Here is an 18983-nt window from a genome sequence, read left to right on the forward strand (position 1 = left end):
CCAGAGGAGATACACCGATGGCAAATAAACAGGAAAAAACGTTCAACAGTCTATGTCATTAGAAAAACACAAAATAAAACAGATACCACTGTGCAACAGTTGTGAAGTGCTCAGTCATGTCTGACTCTTTGTGACTCCCATGGACTGTAGCACACCAGGGTTCCCTGTCCTTCACTATCTCCTGGAGTTTGCTCAAACTCAGGTCCATTGAGTTGGTAATGCCATCCAGCCATCTCGTCCTCTGTCAGCCCCTTCTCCTCCTGCCTTCAATGTTTCCCAGCAACAAAAAGAATTGCCAAAACCCAGAAGCTGGCAACACAAAATGCTGATGAGGACATGGAGCAACAGGAACTCTCATCCATTGCTGATGGGAATGCTAAATGTACAGCCACTTCAGAGTATGTTTTGACAGTTTCTTATAAAACTAAACTTACTCTTACCAATCCATCAATCATGCTCTTTGGTATTTACCAAAAAAAAGTTGAAAATGTATGCATGCAGAAAAACCTGCATGTAGATATTTATAACAGCTTTATTTATAATTGCCAAAACCTGGAAGCAACTGAGATTTCATCTTCAGTAGGTGAATGGATAAATAAACTGTGATACATCCAGACAATAAAATATTATTCAGGACTAAGAAAGAGTTCAGAGAAGGCGATGGCATCCCACTCCAGTACTCTTGCCTGGAAAATCCCATGGATGGAGGAGCCTGGTAGGCTACAGTCCATGGGGTCGCTAAGAGTCAGACATGACTGAGCGACCTCACTTTTCACTTTCATGCATTGGAGAAGGAAATGGCAACCCACTCCAGTGTTCTTGGCCTGGAAAAGCCCAGGGACAGAGGAGCCTGGTGAGCTGCTGTCTGTGGGGTCGCACAGAGTCAGACACGACTGAAGCGACTTAGCAGCAGCAAGAAAGAGTTATACATTAAGCTATGAAAAGACATGGAGGAAACTTAAATACATTTCATTTACTAAATGAAAGAGACCAATCTTGAAAAGGCTACCTACTGCAGGATTCCAACTGTATGACATTCTAGAAAAGGCAAAACTATGAAGATAGTAAAAAGATCACTAGTTGCCAGGGGCTACAGGGGGTGGGAGGGTTGAATAAGTGGAGCACAGAGGATTTTTAGGGCAGTGAAACTATTGTGTATGATACTATTAGGTTGGTGCAAATGTTACTTCAGTTTTGGACTATGAACTTTAAATCATAACTAGGCTCAGGCACATCTTTATTAATCAAAATAGGAACCATTACAATCAACGTAATTTTGCCAATGAGAAATGTTTGTTTATTCCTATAGCATAAGAATCCATGCTTCAGGAATTGAGGAATTCTGGGAAAGCATTTTCTGCCTCTTGCTGCTTGTGGAAGCATTTTCCCTGCAAAAAGTTGTCAAGATGCTTGAAGAAGTGGTAGTCAGTTGACGAGAGGTCAGGTGAGTATGGCCAATGAGGCAAAACTTCATAGCCCAATTTGTTCAGCTTTGGAAGCATTGGTTGTGTGATGTGCAGTCAGGTGTGGAGAAGAATTGGGCCCTTTCTCTTGACCATTGCCGCAGGCATTGTAGGTTTTGGTGCATCTCATTGATGTGTTGAGACTGCTTCTCAAATGTCATGGTTTCACTGGCATTCAGAAAGCTGGATCAAACCATCAGCAGATCTCCAAACAGGGACCATGACCTTTCTTTTGGTGCAAGTTTGGCTTTGAAAAGTGCTTTGGAGCTTCTTCTCGGTCCAGTCACTGAGCAGGTTGTTGCCAGTTGTCGTAAAAAATCCCACTTTTTGTCACATGTCACAATCTGATTGAGAAATGTTCATGATTGTTGCATAGCATAAGAAAAGATGCTTCAAAACAATTTTTTAAAAAAGTTTCAATCAACTCATGAGGCACCCACTTATTCAGCTTTTTCCCCTTTACAATTTGCCAAATGCCAAACGACCATAGATTGGTTAATATTGAGTTCTTGGGCAACTTCTCCTGTAGTTGTGAGAAGATCAGCTTTGATGATTGCTCTCAATTAGTTTATCAACTTCTTTTTTTTTTTTTTTTTTGAGTTATCAACTTCTGATGGCTGACCAGTGTGCTCCTCATCTTCAAGGCTCTTGTCTCTTTGGCAAAACTTCTTGAACCACCACTGCACTGTACGTTCATTAACAGTTCCTGGGCCAAATGCATCACTGATCTTGTGAGTTGTGTCTGCTGCTTTACAAACCATTTTGGACTCGAGTTAGAAAATTGCTCAAATTTGCTTCTTGTCTGACATTGTTTCCCTGGTCTAAAATAAATGACAAGTAATAAGTCATTAGCAAAAACACATAAAGGAAGAAATACACATTAAAATGATGTGTAACAACCACATTTATTTAAAAATGTATTGTAATATCAAATGGCAACTTTCAGCAAAGCAAAACATCAATTACTGTTGCACCAACCTAATATAATGGTGCGTACACATCATTATATATTATATATTGGTCCAAATCCATAGAAGGTACATCACCAGAAGTGAACTCTAAGGTAATCTGTGGACTTTGGGTGATAATGATGTGTTGATCTTGGATCAGCATTTATAATAAATGTACACATGTGTGGGAGCAGAAAGTATATGAGAAATCTGTGTACCTTCTCCATTTTTCAGTGAGCCTAAAATTAAAAGAGTAAACCTATTTTAAAAATAAATTATTAAAAAAAAGAGCAAGAGGAGAGATTTGGCATATTCACACAATGGAAAACTACTAAGCAATAAAAAGGAATAAACAGCTGACAGGTACAATGACATGGATAGTTCTCAAGTATACTGAGTGAGAAGACAAATTCACAAAAGAACACAAACTGAATGATTCTATTTACATAAAGTTCTAGAAAATGCAAATTAATCTATCATAATAGAAAGACAAACAGCCTCGGCCGTTGCCTTAGGCCAGTGAATGCCCTAGAGAAGGAATACCAATGGGCAAAAAGAAACTTGAGGGTGATAGATATGTTTGCTATCTTGATCGTGGTTATGTTTCATAGGTATATACATAAATCAAATTGTGTCAAATTAAACAATTTTTTTGCTTTTGTTTTTTTTTTTTGGCTGTATCTCACCTTTTTGGGATCTTAGTTCCCCTATGAGGGATTGAACCTGGGCCCTTGGCAGTGAAAGTGCCAACTCCTAACCACTGTACTGCCAGGGAGTTCCCTCTACAACTACTTGACTTACCATTTTGAAGATTTATCTCTATGGATTCAAGTATCTGTAGCCGAGTTATAGCAACTCCAATATTTTATGTGTAATTATAGGCCAGTTTTCTCATTGTGCTCTAGATAACCATTCAGCCTTTTTATAGTTCTTCCCCTATACAGATATAGCAATGAACTTCCTGTAGTTGCGAATACATGTGGGAGGGGATCTCCAGAGTAACTGTACGAATAGGGTGGACTTTATGGCTAGTAGGGCTTGTGCCAATGACACAAGCCCTGCTGAGTGTTTCCTGTTGTTGAACTTTTCGCTGGCACATTTTTAGAGGCTCATCACCAGCTTCTTCATGTTAGAAAAGGGAGTGAAATGTTCACATGCCTATCTTATAAATGAGAGAGACAATAATCTACCTAAGGCTAGCTTGGAATGGAACCATGGTGTCAGATATTTTCATGCTGCTGCTTTTGCTCCACTGTTATGCTCTCGCCTCCTTCACTTGGGACCTTGTAACATTCACCTGCCAACAGTTAGTGTTCTCAGTTACCACAAACTCCTGAGAACTTGATGGAGCCTTATTCTGAAGCAGCATTTTTATCCTAAGAGCCACCAGTCCCTTTAGCATTTCTTCTGACTCCATGAAATGCATTCTAAATTTATATCCCTGGCAGTATGGTTACAGTTTTAAAAATACAGGATTTGCCTCTAAAATGTTCTTTGGTATTTCATTGACTGTGAGTTCATCAGACTCCACTGTGAAGCCTTATATGTTTCTATATATAAGAACTCTCCCAAGCTGAGAGGCAGGTTTTAGTGCTGAGGGGCAGGTTTCTCTCAAAGAGAAGAACAAAGCAGAAAGCACAAAGAGGGTAGCAGGCTGGGCACTGCCTCAACAATCAGGAGCATTGTGTAGTCACAACCTCCCTTTGTCACTAAGCAACAAGAAATAGACCTGCTGAGATGCTCATTCTCCAGAAGGAGCCTGAAAAAGACAAGAGGAAAGTTTACCTTTTCTACTCCTTTCCCGGAAACATGCAAAGTGCTTTAGTAGGCTCCTGGGTAAGAATGCACTTTACAATTAATCCTAGCCCCTGGCCCTGGGGTAGTACCTGCAATTTGAAGGACTCATGGGAGTAAAGTGAGAAGGGTTTTATCTAGCCTCCAGGCTGGAAGAGGACCCCCCCAGCTGCCCATTCCTGCTCTGCCATTCTGTGGGCCCCCTAGAGCTGACCTATTCTTCCGGATACCGTGCCCCCTTCCTTCCAGGTTTCATGCCTGGATTACGTGATCCTCTCAGTCCTCTTGCCACCCCATTTATTCCCAGTCTTTTGTTTGATCTTCCCAAACTTCTGTAGTTTGACTGCTCTCTAGACCGGGAACATCTTAAGGGTAAAGACTTTTTTCTTCTGGCCCTCTGTCCCATGCCTGGAATACAGTCAAGGCCCGGTAAATACTGTTGAAATAAACTGAATAGAGAGGAAGGTCTGACAGTAGTGAAGAATGGGCAGACAAGTTGGATGACCTAAGCCCTCAGTGGGATGAAAAGATAAGAAGCCTATTTTGATGGTCAGAGGCCAGCTTGGGACAGGTTCTTTCTGCTCAGGGCTGTGATTGTGGAGTGGGCTAGACACACTATCCTCTCCAGGGAGCACTGAGAACCATGAGGTCGGACCACAAGACTTTCCTGGCAGGACATGGTCAACCATGTTGTCAGCCTCGTGACATCGGTACAATACAGCTTCTTATACCCCTGATAGGTGCTCGTTTTTGTCTTCTGCCAGTCCTGTCTCTGAAATTCTCTCCAAAAGTATCCACTTTTGGTGAAGTACTTCTTCTGGAAAGTTCATCTGTTGTTCCACTTTCAGATGGTGCACTGTTCACCCCAGAATAGCAAAGTGTGCGACAAACAAGGGTTCATGACTTTGTCAATAGGTGCAAAATATGGATCAATTTAATCTTTGCTCTTCAGGGACCTTTGACCTTTATTAATGCAGGGAGGACAAGGAAGGGAACTTCCTTTCAGATCCCCCAGGAAAGGACCTCACCAGTAGATAGTGTCCCTGTTCTCAAAACTCTGCTCATGCTTCCCAAGTCACCCCAACTCAGAACCCATCTGGTTCCCTCCATTACTGAAGTCTTCCCTTGCTCTTAGAATCCATATTCCTAATCCAATCCAGGCCCTGTCCCTCCCTGACCACCTCACTTCTCTTTGTCTTGCTCACAGTCTTTTTTAGTCAATAAGGCCTTTTTTTGTTGTTTCTCTCTCTCTCTTTTTTTTTTTTTTTTGGTTCTTCCAACACAAGTCTCTCTCTGCCTTCTGAATCTTTGCACTTGCAGTTCTCACACATAGGATGCTCTTTGCTCCTTACATGGCTGATTCCTCCTCACGTTCAGGTACATTGTCATGAGATGCTGTCCCCTGCTGCCTGTCACTCTCGATCCAGTCATCAGGTTCTTTCTTTCCCGACTCTAGTCACTTGTCTTACTTCCTCCCTAGAAGAAAGGTTCACAGGAGCCAGGATCTTTCTGTCTTTTCACTGCTGCAGGTTGCCAGCCCATATTAGGATGCTCTGAAGAAAGAGAGAGACAGAGGAAGGAAGAGAGGAAGGAGAGGAAGGAGAGGAAGGAGGAAAGGGAGACAGAGAGAGAAGGAGAGAGGGAGGTGAGAAGAAGGAAGGAATCCTTTGCTTACACACATAACCCTCCCAGGTTGCCCAGCACAGCTGAGGCCAACTGTTCTAATGATGGATGGAGACAGTCCTCTGTTGGCTCCTCTCCAGGGTGTCCCTCCTCCTCTGATTCTTTTTATTCTGTCAGGAAAGCCCAGGAAAGGCTTCTAGCCTGGGAGGTCTAAGACTTGGGAGGGGGCTTTGGGTGGGATTCACCCTCAAGCCTGCCTTGTTACAGCACAACAGTGGCTTCTATGGGCACTACAGAGGCCAATTCAGGAGTGACAGTGCTCGAGAATACCGCCTCGCAGCCAAGCCCCAGCCTCCAGCAGTGTTCCTGCAGCGCTGTCAGGTAGGAAGCAGCCCTACAGGCAGCTGGGCCACGTTCTGCTGCTCTCAGGCCGCAAGAGCAACATCCTCAGCCCAACCACAGCTGAACTGACACCCGAGGCCAGCCTATCCCCAGGACTTGCATGAGGCCTGCGCCCTCGTCCCTGAACTGTCAGATCTTCCCCCAACAGATAGGGTGCATAAGAGCCGGTACCGGGCTGGACAGTGCTGCTCACTGCTCCTTCTAAATGGAGGAAGGATCAGGGCCAAGGTGGGATGGGTGATCATGGAGTGAGAGCCTCCAGAACCCAAGAAGTAAGCCTTGAGTTTTGCAGTCCTTCAGCATGAATTCCTTGATGCCCTAAAAGTCAGTGGCCTAGCTCACAGTCAGCCTCATAGTCCAGGGGCTCAGGACTGAGAAGGAAGCCTCCTCTGGTCAGGAGAACAGCATGACAAGTGGCAGGTATCCACCCCCATGGGCTTCCTTAGTGGCTCCGAAGGTAAAGAATCCACTTACAAGGCGGGAGACCCAGGTTTAATCCCTGGGTCAAGAAGATTCCCTGGAAAAGGGCATGGCAACCCACTCCAATATTCTTGCCTAGAGACTCCTGTGGACAGAGGAGCCTAGCAGGCTGCAGTCCATAGGGTCGCACAGAGTCAGACACGACTGAAGCAACTTAGTTAGCACACACGCGTGCACGCATTCACCTCCATGTGTGACCAAGGTGGACTGGAAGGGAGTGATGGCAGAAGTGGCCTTGAGTGGCTGGACGAGGCTTCTGGATAACAGGAGAAGGCTGCCGGACTCCTATGCCCTCCATGCTTCCAGGCCTAGAGACAAGGAGATCACACTGAGTGTCACTCAGTGGCCCAACAGCAAAAGCCCACTCAAAACGGGAGCAGTCAGGAGCGCATTCATATAAAGGGGTAGGTGTGGGGGCTTCAGGGGAAGGCAGTCTCACAGGGTGGTAACAACCAAGTGGCCAGTACTGCTGGGCCTGGAGGGACAAGGGGAAGGCATGGCTTCTAGAACCCAGGAGAGAGTGGTGTGGAGAGGGCCATCCTGAGAGAAGTGGTAAGACACAGGCAGGGGAGGGCTGGCCTGAAAGGGAGCCAGGAGAAGAAAGATCTCCTCCCTCTCCTCCATCTCCTCTCCGGCTTCCTTTCAGGTCCAAGGGAAGTCAGCCTGGTGAGAACTGAGTTCACATCAGACTCCTAGGAAAGAGCAGGGTGGAGGGGGGGACTTGGAGGTGTGCCTGGAACCTGCCCCGCCGACTGCAGCTTCTTGCTTCCGGGCCTCCAGCCAGGTCCTACTCGCTTGGCCATCTGGATTCTCTACAAATTGCTTTCCCAGGCCAGGAGCAGGGTCTTGGAGTCTGCCATGCCGCAGTGCCTGAGCTTCCTCACCGTGCTCAGTTGGAAGGGCTGTCTGTCACTGCGTACTGAGCCAGGCCCAAATGCAATTCCAGACTGCCCGTCTGGGGCCACCTCCCCCGAGAGAATGATGAGATCTGGGTAGCGTGGGGACAGAGGCAACCTGGGTACTTCCTGCTTGGTGTCTGTAGTAGTCCTCAGTGGTAGCTCTCATCCCAAAGACCTGAATGTCCTCTCAGCCTGTCCCCCCAGGAACAGAGCAGGGGACATATTTGGGGACCTGTTTTGATTAAAGTCAAGACTTGTTATATGTTGGCATTATCATCAACCCCAAATAGCATGATCTATGTGTCTTGGCCTTAGGTTGTACAAATGCCAAATCTCCTGACTCTAGATCTAAAGCTGTTTTAATTAGTGGAACTGCTCTGGGAAGGTGCACATTTTTTCCCCCTTATTTGCTGAGAGATACCAGGTGTTAGCTAGCTGACTGCAGCTATTCTTGTTGAAAACCTTTCCAATATGTGGCATCCATTTACCTTTAGTTTGGGGCAGATATGAATTTTGTCATTCAGATGCAATAAAATTCTTTTTTCTTTTTGCTCTTTTTTTCTTCTAAACCAGATTAATTCATTTCTAGCCTTCACCTGCCTGACTCTTGGGAAATGTAATCCTGGGCTTATTTGTTCTCCAAATCAGACCATTATGCCAGGGCCTCATGGTTGGAGGCAGGTCCTGTGGTACCGTGATTGCTGTGTGTCCCTGCCTCTGCCCCATCCCCACCACACCTCAGTCTGCCACAGAGCCCCCCCAACTCAGTAGCCCCCTAACTGCACACTGTTCAGCCTCCACAGGGGCTCTTAGCCCTCCCACAGGCAAACACTAACCCATCCAGGAAACCTACTTCTCCCCCAAGCGCTCTTCAACTTGTATCCTAGCCCAAGCCCTACCTGCTCAGAGGCCATGGGCTTTACTACCTGAATGGAAAAGGAGCCCTCGGTGGTTTAGAAGCAAAGATGCAGGTGAAATTCTCTTTGGGGACAAGAATACTCTGAACTGCCTGGGTGGAGAGGAAATGACTGCACTTTTCACCAGGCTCCCACAGTTGTGAGAATGAAACTCAACTCAGTGGGAGTTGATAGATTATCCTGTCACTGTAGGAATAGTGAGTTTCCAAAGTCAGAGCTGCCTTCCACAGCCAGGGCATCCACATTCTAGGGCCGTGTACAGTTTCATGGCTAAGGATAGAGATCCAGGAAGAATCGGGGGTGGGGAGCAGTTGGAATACACCCCAGACCCCCAGATTTTTCAATTGAAATTTTTATTGAGATGACTGTAGATTCATAGGCAGTTGGAACAAGTTGTAAAGAGAGATCCCTTTTATGATTCGCCCAGTTTCCCTTAGTGGTAACATTTTGCAAATCTATAGTAGACTATCACCACCAGGACATTGACACGGATATAATCCACCTCTCTCATTCAGATTTCCCATTTGTGTGTGTATTAAGATCTATAAAACCTTGGAATTTCCTCGTGGTCCAGTGGTTAGAACTCCGTGCTGTCACTGCTGAGGGCCCGGGGTTCAATCTCTGGTTGGGGAGCAAAGACCCCACAAACCATGTGGTACATCAAAAAAAAATTTTTTTTTAATAATTTTTATTGGAGTATAGTTAATTTACAGTGTTGTGTTTCTGCTGTCCAGCAAGGTGAATCAGTTACACAAGTATATATATCCACTCTTCTTTAGATTCTATTCCCATATAGGTCATTACAGAGTATTACTTAGAGTTCCCTGTGCTATATATAGTAGGTTCTTTTTTTAAATAATATTATTTTAAAAAACCATTTATTTATTTGATTGTGCTGTGTCTTACAGCATGAAAGATCTTATTAAAAAAAAAATCTTTGATCTTCATTGAAGCATGTGAAAGTGAAAGTCACTCAGTCATGTCCGATTCTTTGCAACTATACAGTCCGTGGAATTCTCCAGGCCAGAATAGTGGAGTGGGTAGCTGTTCCCTTCTCCAGGGGATCTTCCCAACTGAAGGATCGAAACCAGGTCTCCCACATTGCAGGCGGGTTCTTTACCAGCTGAGCTACCAGGGAAGCCCATGAATACTAGAGCGGGTAGCCTATCCCTTCTCCAGCAGATCTTCCTGACCCAGGAATTGAACCGGGGTCTCCTGTGTTGCAGGCGGATTCTTTACCAGCTGAGCTACCAGGGAAGCCCCTCACTGAAGCATGTGGGATCTTTAATTGTGGCATGGGAACTCTTAGTTCCCATGTGAGATCTCATTCCCTCTCATTCCCTGACCAGGGATTGAACCCACGCCCCCTGCCTTGGGAGCTCAGAGTCTTAGCCACTGAACCACCAGGGAAGTCCCTGTCCTTGTTCATTGATTTAACAGCAGATATGTATTGAGCACAGTGCCAAGCTCAGTGCTGGAGTTACAGATGTGAGTAAGACAGACCTTACCCATGAGGCGCTTGTGTTCTAGTCAGGGGCATCAGATGATGAATAGCAACATATATAGTCATACAATGTGTTAGAAGATGAAAAATGCAGGGTTGGGGCAATGGAACTCTAGTGGTCAAGGAAGGCCTCCCAAGTAACAGGTGAGAGGGAGTCATGGCCAGCCAGGAGAAGAGTCCCAGGCAGAAGTAAGAGGTAGTTCAAAGGTCTGAGGTGGAAGTAGCTAGTATGTTTGAGGAGCAGGAGGATGCAGTGTGGCTGGAGGTAGTGAAGAAATCAATACCATGTGGGTCTCATGGACCACTATGATTGCTTTGACTTTTATAAACATGAGGAACTATTGATTTTTGGCAAACCAGGAGTGTGATCTGACTTACTTATTAAGAGTTATTCTACCTGCTAAGAGGACAGTAGGCTGGAGGGGCAAGGCTGGAAGCAGGGACACCAAGTGGGAAGCTCTTGCAGTATTCAGGCATCAGAAGAATGTGGCTTAGACCAGAGAAGGCAGTGGCCATGATGAGAAGTGGTCTGATCTGGGTACATATTGAAGGAAGTATCAATAGGATTTCCTGGCACACTGGATTCAGGGTGTGAGAGAAGACTCAAGTGGCCTCTGGGGTGTTTGGCAAAATCTAACTGCCATGACCTGAGCTGGGGGAGGCTGTAGGTGGGGTGGTTTTGCTAAATGATCCAGAACCAAGACACGTGTTTGGAGATGTCCGTTAGACATATACACATGGAAATATGGAGCAGGCAGTTGGCTAATTAGTCTGAAGTTCAGGAGAGAGCTCAAGCTATAAAGAAAAATGTCAGTTTCCAGGTAGTATAATATTTAGTGCCAAGAGCCTGGGTCACTGATGAGACAGTAAAAGAGGAGAGAGCTGGAGCCTAGTCGTGAACGATCTAGGGTTAAAGGCCCAGTGTGAAACTTAAAGTGCTGCCCCACTGATGAAGGATGTCCAGTAAGATGCCTCAGCCCCTCTCTCAATCAGAGACCCCAAAGGCTTCTGCTTAGGGGGCAAGTGCTGGGATGAGATGTTCCAGGAATAAGCTGTTCCTTTAATTTGTATCTGCTCTTTCAGGGTGTTGGCACTTTAGGGGTGGTGGCTCCTGGCAACTTCTCTCCACTATGGGACCTTCAGGTAGCATATTAGGGACAGCTAAGCATCATTTTTCCCCATTCACCCTCTTTCTTTCTGTCTTTCAAGGAGCCACCACAGCAACACTTCTTCTCCAAGCATGACAACCGCACTTCCTTCGACAAGGTGAGTGCTGGAGAGAGGAAGGAGAATGGGCAGCCCTCCAGCCTAGGCTGAAATTGAGGTAGGGTGGAGGGGATAAGACATGGTGAGCAGAGCAGACTCCTTTATCCAGAGGAATGTCTGTCTGCCTGATAACCTCTTTCCTCTGGCAAACAGCCATTCCCCAAACAGAGGTCCCTCTGCTTTGGCTTCCTCCACCAGTTTGCCTGATAATGTGCAAATATCCTAGGGGTCACTGACTTTCTGGGCCTCCATTTGCTCTGGGATGGAAGGCATGGCTGGGATGCAGTTCAAAGAGGCTGGGGTACAGGCCAGGGAGGCCAGCCATCACCAGGCCTGCTGGGGTATAGGAGGGGCCCAAGGAATCACCTGGTGCCAAGACTGTGGGCCAAGGGCCCATACCGTTGAGAAGGGCCCCTACTGCCTGCTACAGGGAATCGGAAGGCGGAAAGACTTGGCGCGCCTGTGGCAGCAGCATACCTTCCTGCGCTGGGCACCCTGTGAACTGGAGTTGCGCCAGCCGCGGCCCCTCGAATCCTCCTACCAGACTGAGTTCCGGTCAGGGTCAGGACTCAGGGACCTCCCCCAGCGCCTTGTCCACTTTGTGCAGATCCAGCCTCTCCGCGTTAACACCACCTACCAGCAGAATTTCTGCCAGCCATCCCGGGGTGGCCGCTGTGGCAGCAACAATGTGGGCCCCCAGACCCCAGTCACCGACACACTGCCTGACCTCCCGGGGATCCCCAAACCCAAGCTGCTGCAGCATTATCTTCACGCTGGGGTCTCTGAGTGTCTAAACTGGTCCAGAACATTAAACAAGGATGGCTGACCCAGAGGCCTGTCTGTGCTTGCAGCCCGAGAGGTCTCAGAGGCTGGAGAACAGTAAGCTGGGCCCTCCGCTTGCCTCCTCTGTTGCTTGTGCCGTGGCGCCTTGTGCTAATGGCCCAGGCTAACGGTCCATGAGGGTCACCTTGGACACAGCAGGTGGGTTCCAGGACCCCAGATCCGTTCTGGCCACAAACCCAACCGTGAACCTCCTGCAGTCAGTGTGGTTGCAGGGAAAGCAGAGTCGGCAGCCCCTACTGGTGGGCAGCAAAGACGGGAGGAGGCGGCCAGGGCTGGCAGCTGTGCTTTTTCCGGGAGGCTACTGCCTCCAGGGCGTCTGGTGAGTAGCCACACTGCCATGCCTAAGAGACAGCTTCCCCACAGCTGGGACAGAGGGACCCAACCCCCACTGGACCCCCACCCCCACCCCCACCATGGAGGTGAGCAGAGGCCTGGAGGAGATGCTGTACGACATGGATCTGGAGGTCATCTTAATTTTGTGGTATTTGTTCTGTGAGCTCTAACACCCAGGGCAGTGGGAGCGGTGGTCATCCAAGTCACAGAAGAGGAGCGGAGGCTTTGGTGGAGCTGAGACACACAGCAGAACCCTTTGAGGGCTGAGGCCAGATCCTAAAGGCTCCTCTAGACCCTCATCCCTAGGAAAGCTGAGGTCCCCAGAAGAGAGCCAGGGACACAGGGGTAACACAGGAGTCCACAGCAGAGGCCACAAGCCGGAGTTAGCAGCACTTTTACTTCCACATCTGAACCCCCGGGTCCTCACAACAGCCCTGTGAGGTAGGCAGGGCAGGAAGGTCCCCGAGGTCCCCATTTACAGATGAGGATGCTGAGGCACAGAGAGGTGAAGTGACTTGCCCGAGGTCACACAGCCAGCAGTGTGAAGGGCCCACAGTCAATGTTCTTCTGGCCCTCTGGAGGTCCCCACATCGACGCCTACACCCCTCTGTGTTCCCGCCCTCTCTGAACTCTTCTGGGTCCACGGGGGCCTTCCAGGCAGGCTGACAGCGAGGAGTTTTCAGGAATAGCCATTGGGGTGGGCCTGATCAACTCCAGGCAGGCACCGAGCCGTGGGGCAGGAGGCCAACTGCCCTCTCCCATTTCCCAGTGGGTCAGAGGCCCAGTAGTTTCCAGAGCAAGGGTGGAGCTGGGCATCATGGTCCACGAATGGATGGGAGTAAAGGTGGGTCGAAGGGTCTGTGTGTCCTGCACTAAAGATGAAGGCCACCCCCAGGTCCTAGGGGCAGTGTCTCAAGTGCCCCCCTGTGCCTCCCTCACCCTACAGAGCCACAGTGAGCTTTCTCAGCAGCAAAAGGAGCCACAGACACCTGCTCCTGGCACAGAACTGCTCCTGTGGACAGGTCCCATCAGGCACTCAGACCCCATCACGCAAACACAGTGCCTCCACAGCCTGACTGGGACCCTGGGCCACACCCCCGATGGCAAACAGCCGAGGCCCAGCCTGCAGACTAGAACAGGAGCAGCGGGCTGTGGGCATAGCTGGCAGTGCCTCCCAGCGGCGCCGTGCCAGGCTGAAGCCCTCTACAGAGCCCAGGGGACACGGCTGGTTTCCTGCCGGAAGGAGACAGAGCGTGTAAAGGGCACAGGCTGCAAGGGCTGTAGCTCATTTGCTCCCTGAGCCCATAGCATGGCCCAGCATATGCTGCCCCAGGATGGGATACCCAAGCCCTTGCTACCCATTGCCCCCATTTCATTACTCATTCATCTGTTCATTCACATTCCTACTTCTCCATTCATTCAGTGGTCATTTCTCCTGTTTCTATCTTCTGGGCCCCTGCTGCTACAGAACCCACAGTTAGGTGCTGAGACACCCCAAAGGCTGAGCCAGGTAGACTACCCACTGACTGGCTGGGAAAGGAGAACTGATAAAGTCCTGACCCCTGGAATACCTAGAGAAGGGCAGGAGGTGGTGCTCATGCGGAGGGCTACTGCTTCCTGTCTCGGGCTCCCCTCCTATCCCAAGCCCCACAGAGACTTACCAAGGCCCCCAATGGCCACGACGTGGTCCCCAAGTGAGCCAACCACAAAGTCAGCTCTCTTGTCCCTCATGCGTAGGCTGCGGGGCAGCTTGGTCCAAGAGCCTGCAGGAGAGGCAAGGAGGTGAGGGCTAGCCCCATCACGCACTCTGCACCCCTCCATCCCAGGGAGAGTGGGAGGGTAGCCCACACCAACCACTGCTCACCATGCTCCAGGTCGAACATCTCCACAGTGTTGACAAAGTGTGGGCGGGAGTAGAAATTGTGGGGCCCAGGCTGCTGCAGGCCACCCAGGCTAAAGACGCTGCCTTCGGCCATGGCACAGCCGGCAAAGGCCCGGCGGCTGGGCAGGCTTGGGTGTCGGGTCCAGGTACGGGCCTCCAGATCAAAGGCCTCAAAAGCAGTCACTGGGAGCTTGCCCTGGCGGCCCCCTGCCAATGGAATTGGGGCACCTGGGAGGCGGCCCTAGTGGGGGTGGGCCTGGCAGGCCCTTCTTTTACCAGGTTGCTGAGCCTTTACCACTGCCCGCCCCTGCCACCCATACCCAGCTGTGTGCATACCAGAGCATGGATCAACCCCAAAGATCCTTAAGCACTGGGCTTTGGTTTTCCAGCCTCAGCAGGGCCACCGAAAGAGCCTCAGAGCAACCCTGACTCAACCCAACAAAGCTGCTCTTGTCCCACCATCCCAGACTAACATATAGGGATAAATTTGAAGCTTCTGGACTTCAAACCACTTTGGCATATCTCCAGGTCCTTACCCAGGACATAGATCTTGTTTCCATGCAGGAAGGTAGAGGCCCCGTAGCAGGGTGTGGGCATCGAGGGCAGCGACAGCCAGCAGTCCCGGCGGGGTTCATATACCCGAACCTGGGCCTGGGGGGCCGTGTCAGGGCCCATTCCCCCCAGTGCATACACCATACCATCTGCAGAGAAAAGGGTAACAGACTATCCCTGGGCCTGGCCACAGTCCTCCAGCCTGACAATTGCCCTGGTCAGGCCTGGGGGTGGCTTGGGACACACCTATTTACAGTACCCCTCTCTAGCAGCAGAAACCCTCCTGCCTGTGTGGTGTGGGGGCTGGGAGAGCTAGGATCCCCACTCTGGCCAGGCCCCCTTCAAGTGAAGAGCAGGAGGCAGTTGATCTAATTATAATCTGTCTCCGTCTCCCTGGAGACGCTATGGCAACCAAGTCTGGCATCCAAGCAGGACCGGTGGTCAGACCTGGAGGCCACAAGGTGGGAATTATCATAGGGGAAGTGGGGGGGGATTAAGCCAGGGGTGGGGGCCATATGGAGATCTGTTCAACAGGGAGCTCAGAGTGGGGAGGGGGCTCTGGGGATCAGCTGGGGGACTGGGAGAAGGAGCCTGGGCCTGCAGGATGAGGGTGCTGTCCACGAGCCTCCTGCGAGCACTTTTGTACCCTGTCCTCTCACTAGAGAAGGTTCTTGCCCTGTGACAGCCTCAGAGTCAGCTGGGGGCATGTCTTAGGGCCTTGGGGAGATGGCCAGTCAGCTAAGGGCTTCCATGGCAACTGCCTCCAGGCTAGCTTGGCTTTTGTCCATCTCCGTCTCCCAGGTTTGTTTGTGTGGCGTGAGGAATTTAAGCACTCGCTGGGCTCTGAGCCAAGGCCCTGCTCCCCTCCTCCCCTCCCAGACTATTTATAACTATGGGAGCTATTGGGCCACCCCTTCTGGTCTCTCAGAGGGGAGGAATGGGGCAGGGAGGTGGCCTGGCCCTCCCATCATGCTGGCAGCTAGCGAGGGCTCTGAGTCCCACCCCACAGCTGGAAAACAAAGCAGTTAAGGCTGCTGCTGGCCCAGCTCAAAGCTAGGTAGGGAAGGCTACAGGAGGCAAATCCATGTCCAGGGCACCTAGGCAAAATGTACAGCTCCCACCCAACCTCTGAAGGTAAAGGGACCAAGTAAGGAAAGAATGGAGGCTACTGGGGCACCTGACGGACCTTCCCTGGGAAGCCACTCACCTCTTTCCACAGTCGCAACCCCCATGGCGGCCTGAGGGAGAGTGGCCCGACGCTCCCAACGGCCCTCGTCAGCCAGGAAGGCCTCCACAGCAGCTACCGGACTCTGGCCCTCATCTACACCACCCACCACTAGCACCTGCTTGCCCAGTACCACAGCAGCCGCACCAGCCCGGGCAGTGGGCAGGGGCGCCAGTGCCACCCACGTGTGCGAGGCCATATCCAATGTCTCGGCAGTGTCCAAAGGCAGTCCAGCCCGGCCACAGCCCCCCAACACAAGCAGGTTCCCATCCTGGTACGCCACTGTGCCATATACCCGGCAGGTGGGCATGGGTGGGAACACCTGCCAAGCAAAGGCCCGGCCTCCTCCTGTAGCCATGGTGTTCACCTACAGTGGCAGGCCATGCTGTCTGCTCAGGCTGCAGGCCTCAGTGAAGGGCATGATGGGGCCTCATCTTGACTCTACAGGGGCTATAAGGGAGTGAGGGGCCAGTCCAGGGACTTGGTCTTCACCTACAGAAGAGATGGAAAATGAAGAGTCAGAGCCTGATAGGATACTGAGGAGCACTCTGGCCCCAAACTGCTGGTGGGAAAAGCAGAGGGAAGACCCACCCCCACTGGCTAGCACACTGATGTGGATTCCCTCCTGGAGTGGGAACAAGGGCAGTCTCCCAGTTACCCAGGCAATTTCCCCACTTCCTCTGGGGCTTGAGGAACTCTCCTCCCATACCTTGCCCTCACCTAGCTGCTCCCTGGTTGAATCTAGGTCTAGGTGGGAGGTAAGGTAACTAGGGTAGGACTTTCCACACTAGCCCCGCTCCCTTCCCCTCAACAGTCCACACCCTGGTGCTCTGCATCGGTGGAGTTAGACTGGACCCTCCCCCTTACTGGCTTCCAGGGTGCTCTGGACAGCCACTGGGGTCTCCCACCTACTGCCGAAGATCAGACTCCAGGGTATCCTTACATCCCGTTTGGGAATCATCCCATAGAGTCCATCCATTCCTCAGCAAAAGACCAAGATCAGGGTGCTGGAACCGGGAGGGGAGGGGCTGGAGGCCAGAGTCCCACATTTCGCCTCAAGGTCTATCCTCAGGGGTCTGCCCCTGCCCCGTCCCTGGTGACCTGATGTCCGGAAAGGGGAGGAGGGTGATTTGGGGAACCTAGGAGCCCTGGACTCTAGGTTCCCAGAGTCCAGGGCGTTGCCAGCAGGAATGGATAGCTGACTTTACAGCAGATTCCCAAGTTCCCAGGCTTCTCTTTTCCCAAGGGGGGCCATATTCCTAGGACCCCCGGCGCCAGGGCCTCCTGGCCCCAAACTTCCAGCTCGGGTAACGGGGGCGGGCGGGGGGTGGGGGGAAAGGGAGGCGGGTCCTGACGAGCGTGCTTGGGGCTCTACATCGCGCGCCCCAAACTTCCCCTGAGCGCGGCTCCCGCGGGACTCACCGGCCCGGGCTCCGGCGTCGCCGGGCGCAGGGTCCACGGCTCTGGCTCCGCTGGTGCCGGCTCTAGCTGGGGCTGAGGCCGGGCTCCGGCGGGGCTCAGACTCTGCTCCGGCGCGGGGCGGGGCTGGACGGGGTCCGCCCCTCGCCCCCCCTCCCGACTCGGGAAACCCTTCCCCCTGCTTTAACCCTGCACCTGCCGTGGCCGGAGCAGGGCGCACCGACCTAGGGTCACCGGCACACGGGTGAACAGACAGACGGACACGTGGACACTGGGCCTGGATTTGGGGTCCGACCTCGGGCAGCGGGGAGAAAGGAAGCGGCGATGGGCCTCACGACAGTGTAGGATGCGGGCGGTTCTGAGCGGGACCCAGCCTGGGAGCACCCGCTAAGGGCCGGACCAGGAGAACCTGGGGAATTAGGGAGCGGGCGCCCGCCCACCGCTACTGCGCTCTCAAGAGCCCACGACCGGCTTTGCGGCGGCGCCCCCTTGAGGCCTCTTAGGGAAAGGCCTGGGCGTTTGGCGGGGGCAATGGCTGGGTCTCCCTTCCCCAAGCTCCGACAGGGCACAGAAGAGGTTGTGTGATGCACATCCAGGCTAGCCGTGGGTGGAGGAGCAGAAGGTGCCAGCCTCAGTACTTGACAGGCCCTTCCACAGGTCTGGGTGGGGACAGTTTGTGTGGGGGAGTGTAACTGAGCAAAGGATGGAGTCAGAGGCCACGGACCTCCCAGGCAGGTCACTCTGGGTTTATCCCGTGGGGCCTAAGGCAGTTTGTGACTGTCCATCCTCACGGTCCTGTGCCTGCCTCTAGCCAACTCGGGGGTCAGGCCAAAGCAAGTTGCTGTGACAGAGGCCGACCTACCTTAGACCCAGACCCTGGCTCATCCTATCTTCTCAGTCTTAAGAGTACTGGCTGAGTCTGTGAGCTGGAGCCCATTTGTACAGGTCAGTGGTCACCTAAGAGCAGAGGTCCTCATGGATGTTTGTGCTTGCTACCATCCTGTCCCTATTTTATAGACAGTCTGCCTCATGTTCGCCAGAAGCACACCTGGAGACTGAGACACAGGTGCAGTTAATGTGGGAAATGAGGACAAGAAGCACCAGCAGAGAAGTGGCAAGAAGACAGGGAAACCAGCCAATTAAGGGTGTGTCAAGCAAGTTCCCACTGTGGGCAGCAGGGACCAAATCCTGCTGGGGACTCTGGGAGCCAGCACAGAACATGGGCCTCACATTACTATTCCAATCAGAGCAAGGGTTGCTAAGGTACTGATTCTCACACCTCCATCAGAAATGGGCTGAGAGGAGCTCCGGGGCATGAATACCTTAGCCTGCCTTCTCCATGACCAGAGAGTCTTCAGTCCCTTTCAGGGCCTGGCAGATGGAGTTAGAGGGCCGGCAGGGAAATGGTGCCAAGCCTGGTTGCAGATCCTG

At 51.4% G+C, this 18983-nt stretch overlaps 2 protein-coding genes across 2 annotated transcripts; one reads left to right on the forward strand and one right to left on the reverse strand.

Moving 5' to 3' along the window:
- Nucleotides 4140–12128, forward strand: C22H3orf84 (chromosome 22 C3orf84 homolog). Its single transcript, XM_005695965.1, has 4 exons — nt 4140–4249; nt 6098–6211; nt 11242–11298; nt 11708–12128. Exons 1-4 carry the CDS (start codon nt 4151–4153, stop codon nt 12122–12124), a joined length of 687 nt encoding a protein of 228 aa, XP_005696022.1. The 5' UTR covers nt 4140–4150; the 3' UTR covers nt 12125–12128.
- KLHDC8B (kelch domain containing 8B) lies at nt 12852–18000 on the reverse strand. Its single transcript, XM_018066637.1, has 6 exons — nt 17556–18000; nt 16116–16625; nt 14893–15057; nt 14339–14563; nt 14136–14237; nt 12852–13707 (listed from the first exon to the last, which is right to left on the reverse strand). Exons 2-6 carry the CDS (start codon nt 16489–16491, stop codon nt 13511–13513), a joined length of 1065 nt encoding a protein of 354 aa, XP_017922126.1. The 5' UTR covers nt 16492–16625; nt 17556–18000; the 3' UTR covers nt 12852–13510.

The sequence above is a fragment of the Capra hircus genome, chromosome 22 (genome assembly GCF_001704415.2).
Source record: "Capra hircus breed San Clemente chromosome 22, ASM170441v1, whole genome shotgun sequence".
In the NCBI taxonomy this organism is placed as follows: domain Eukaryota; kingdom Metazoa; phylum Chordata; class Mammalia; order Artiodactyla; family Bovidae; genus Capra; species Capra hircus.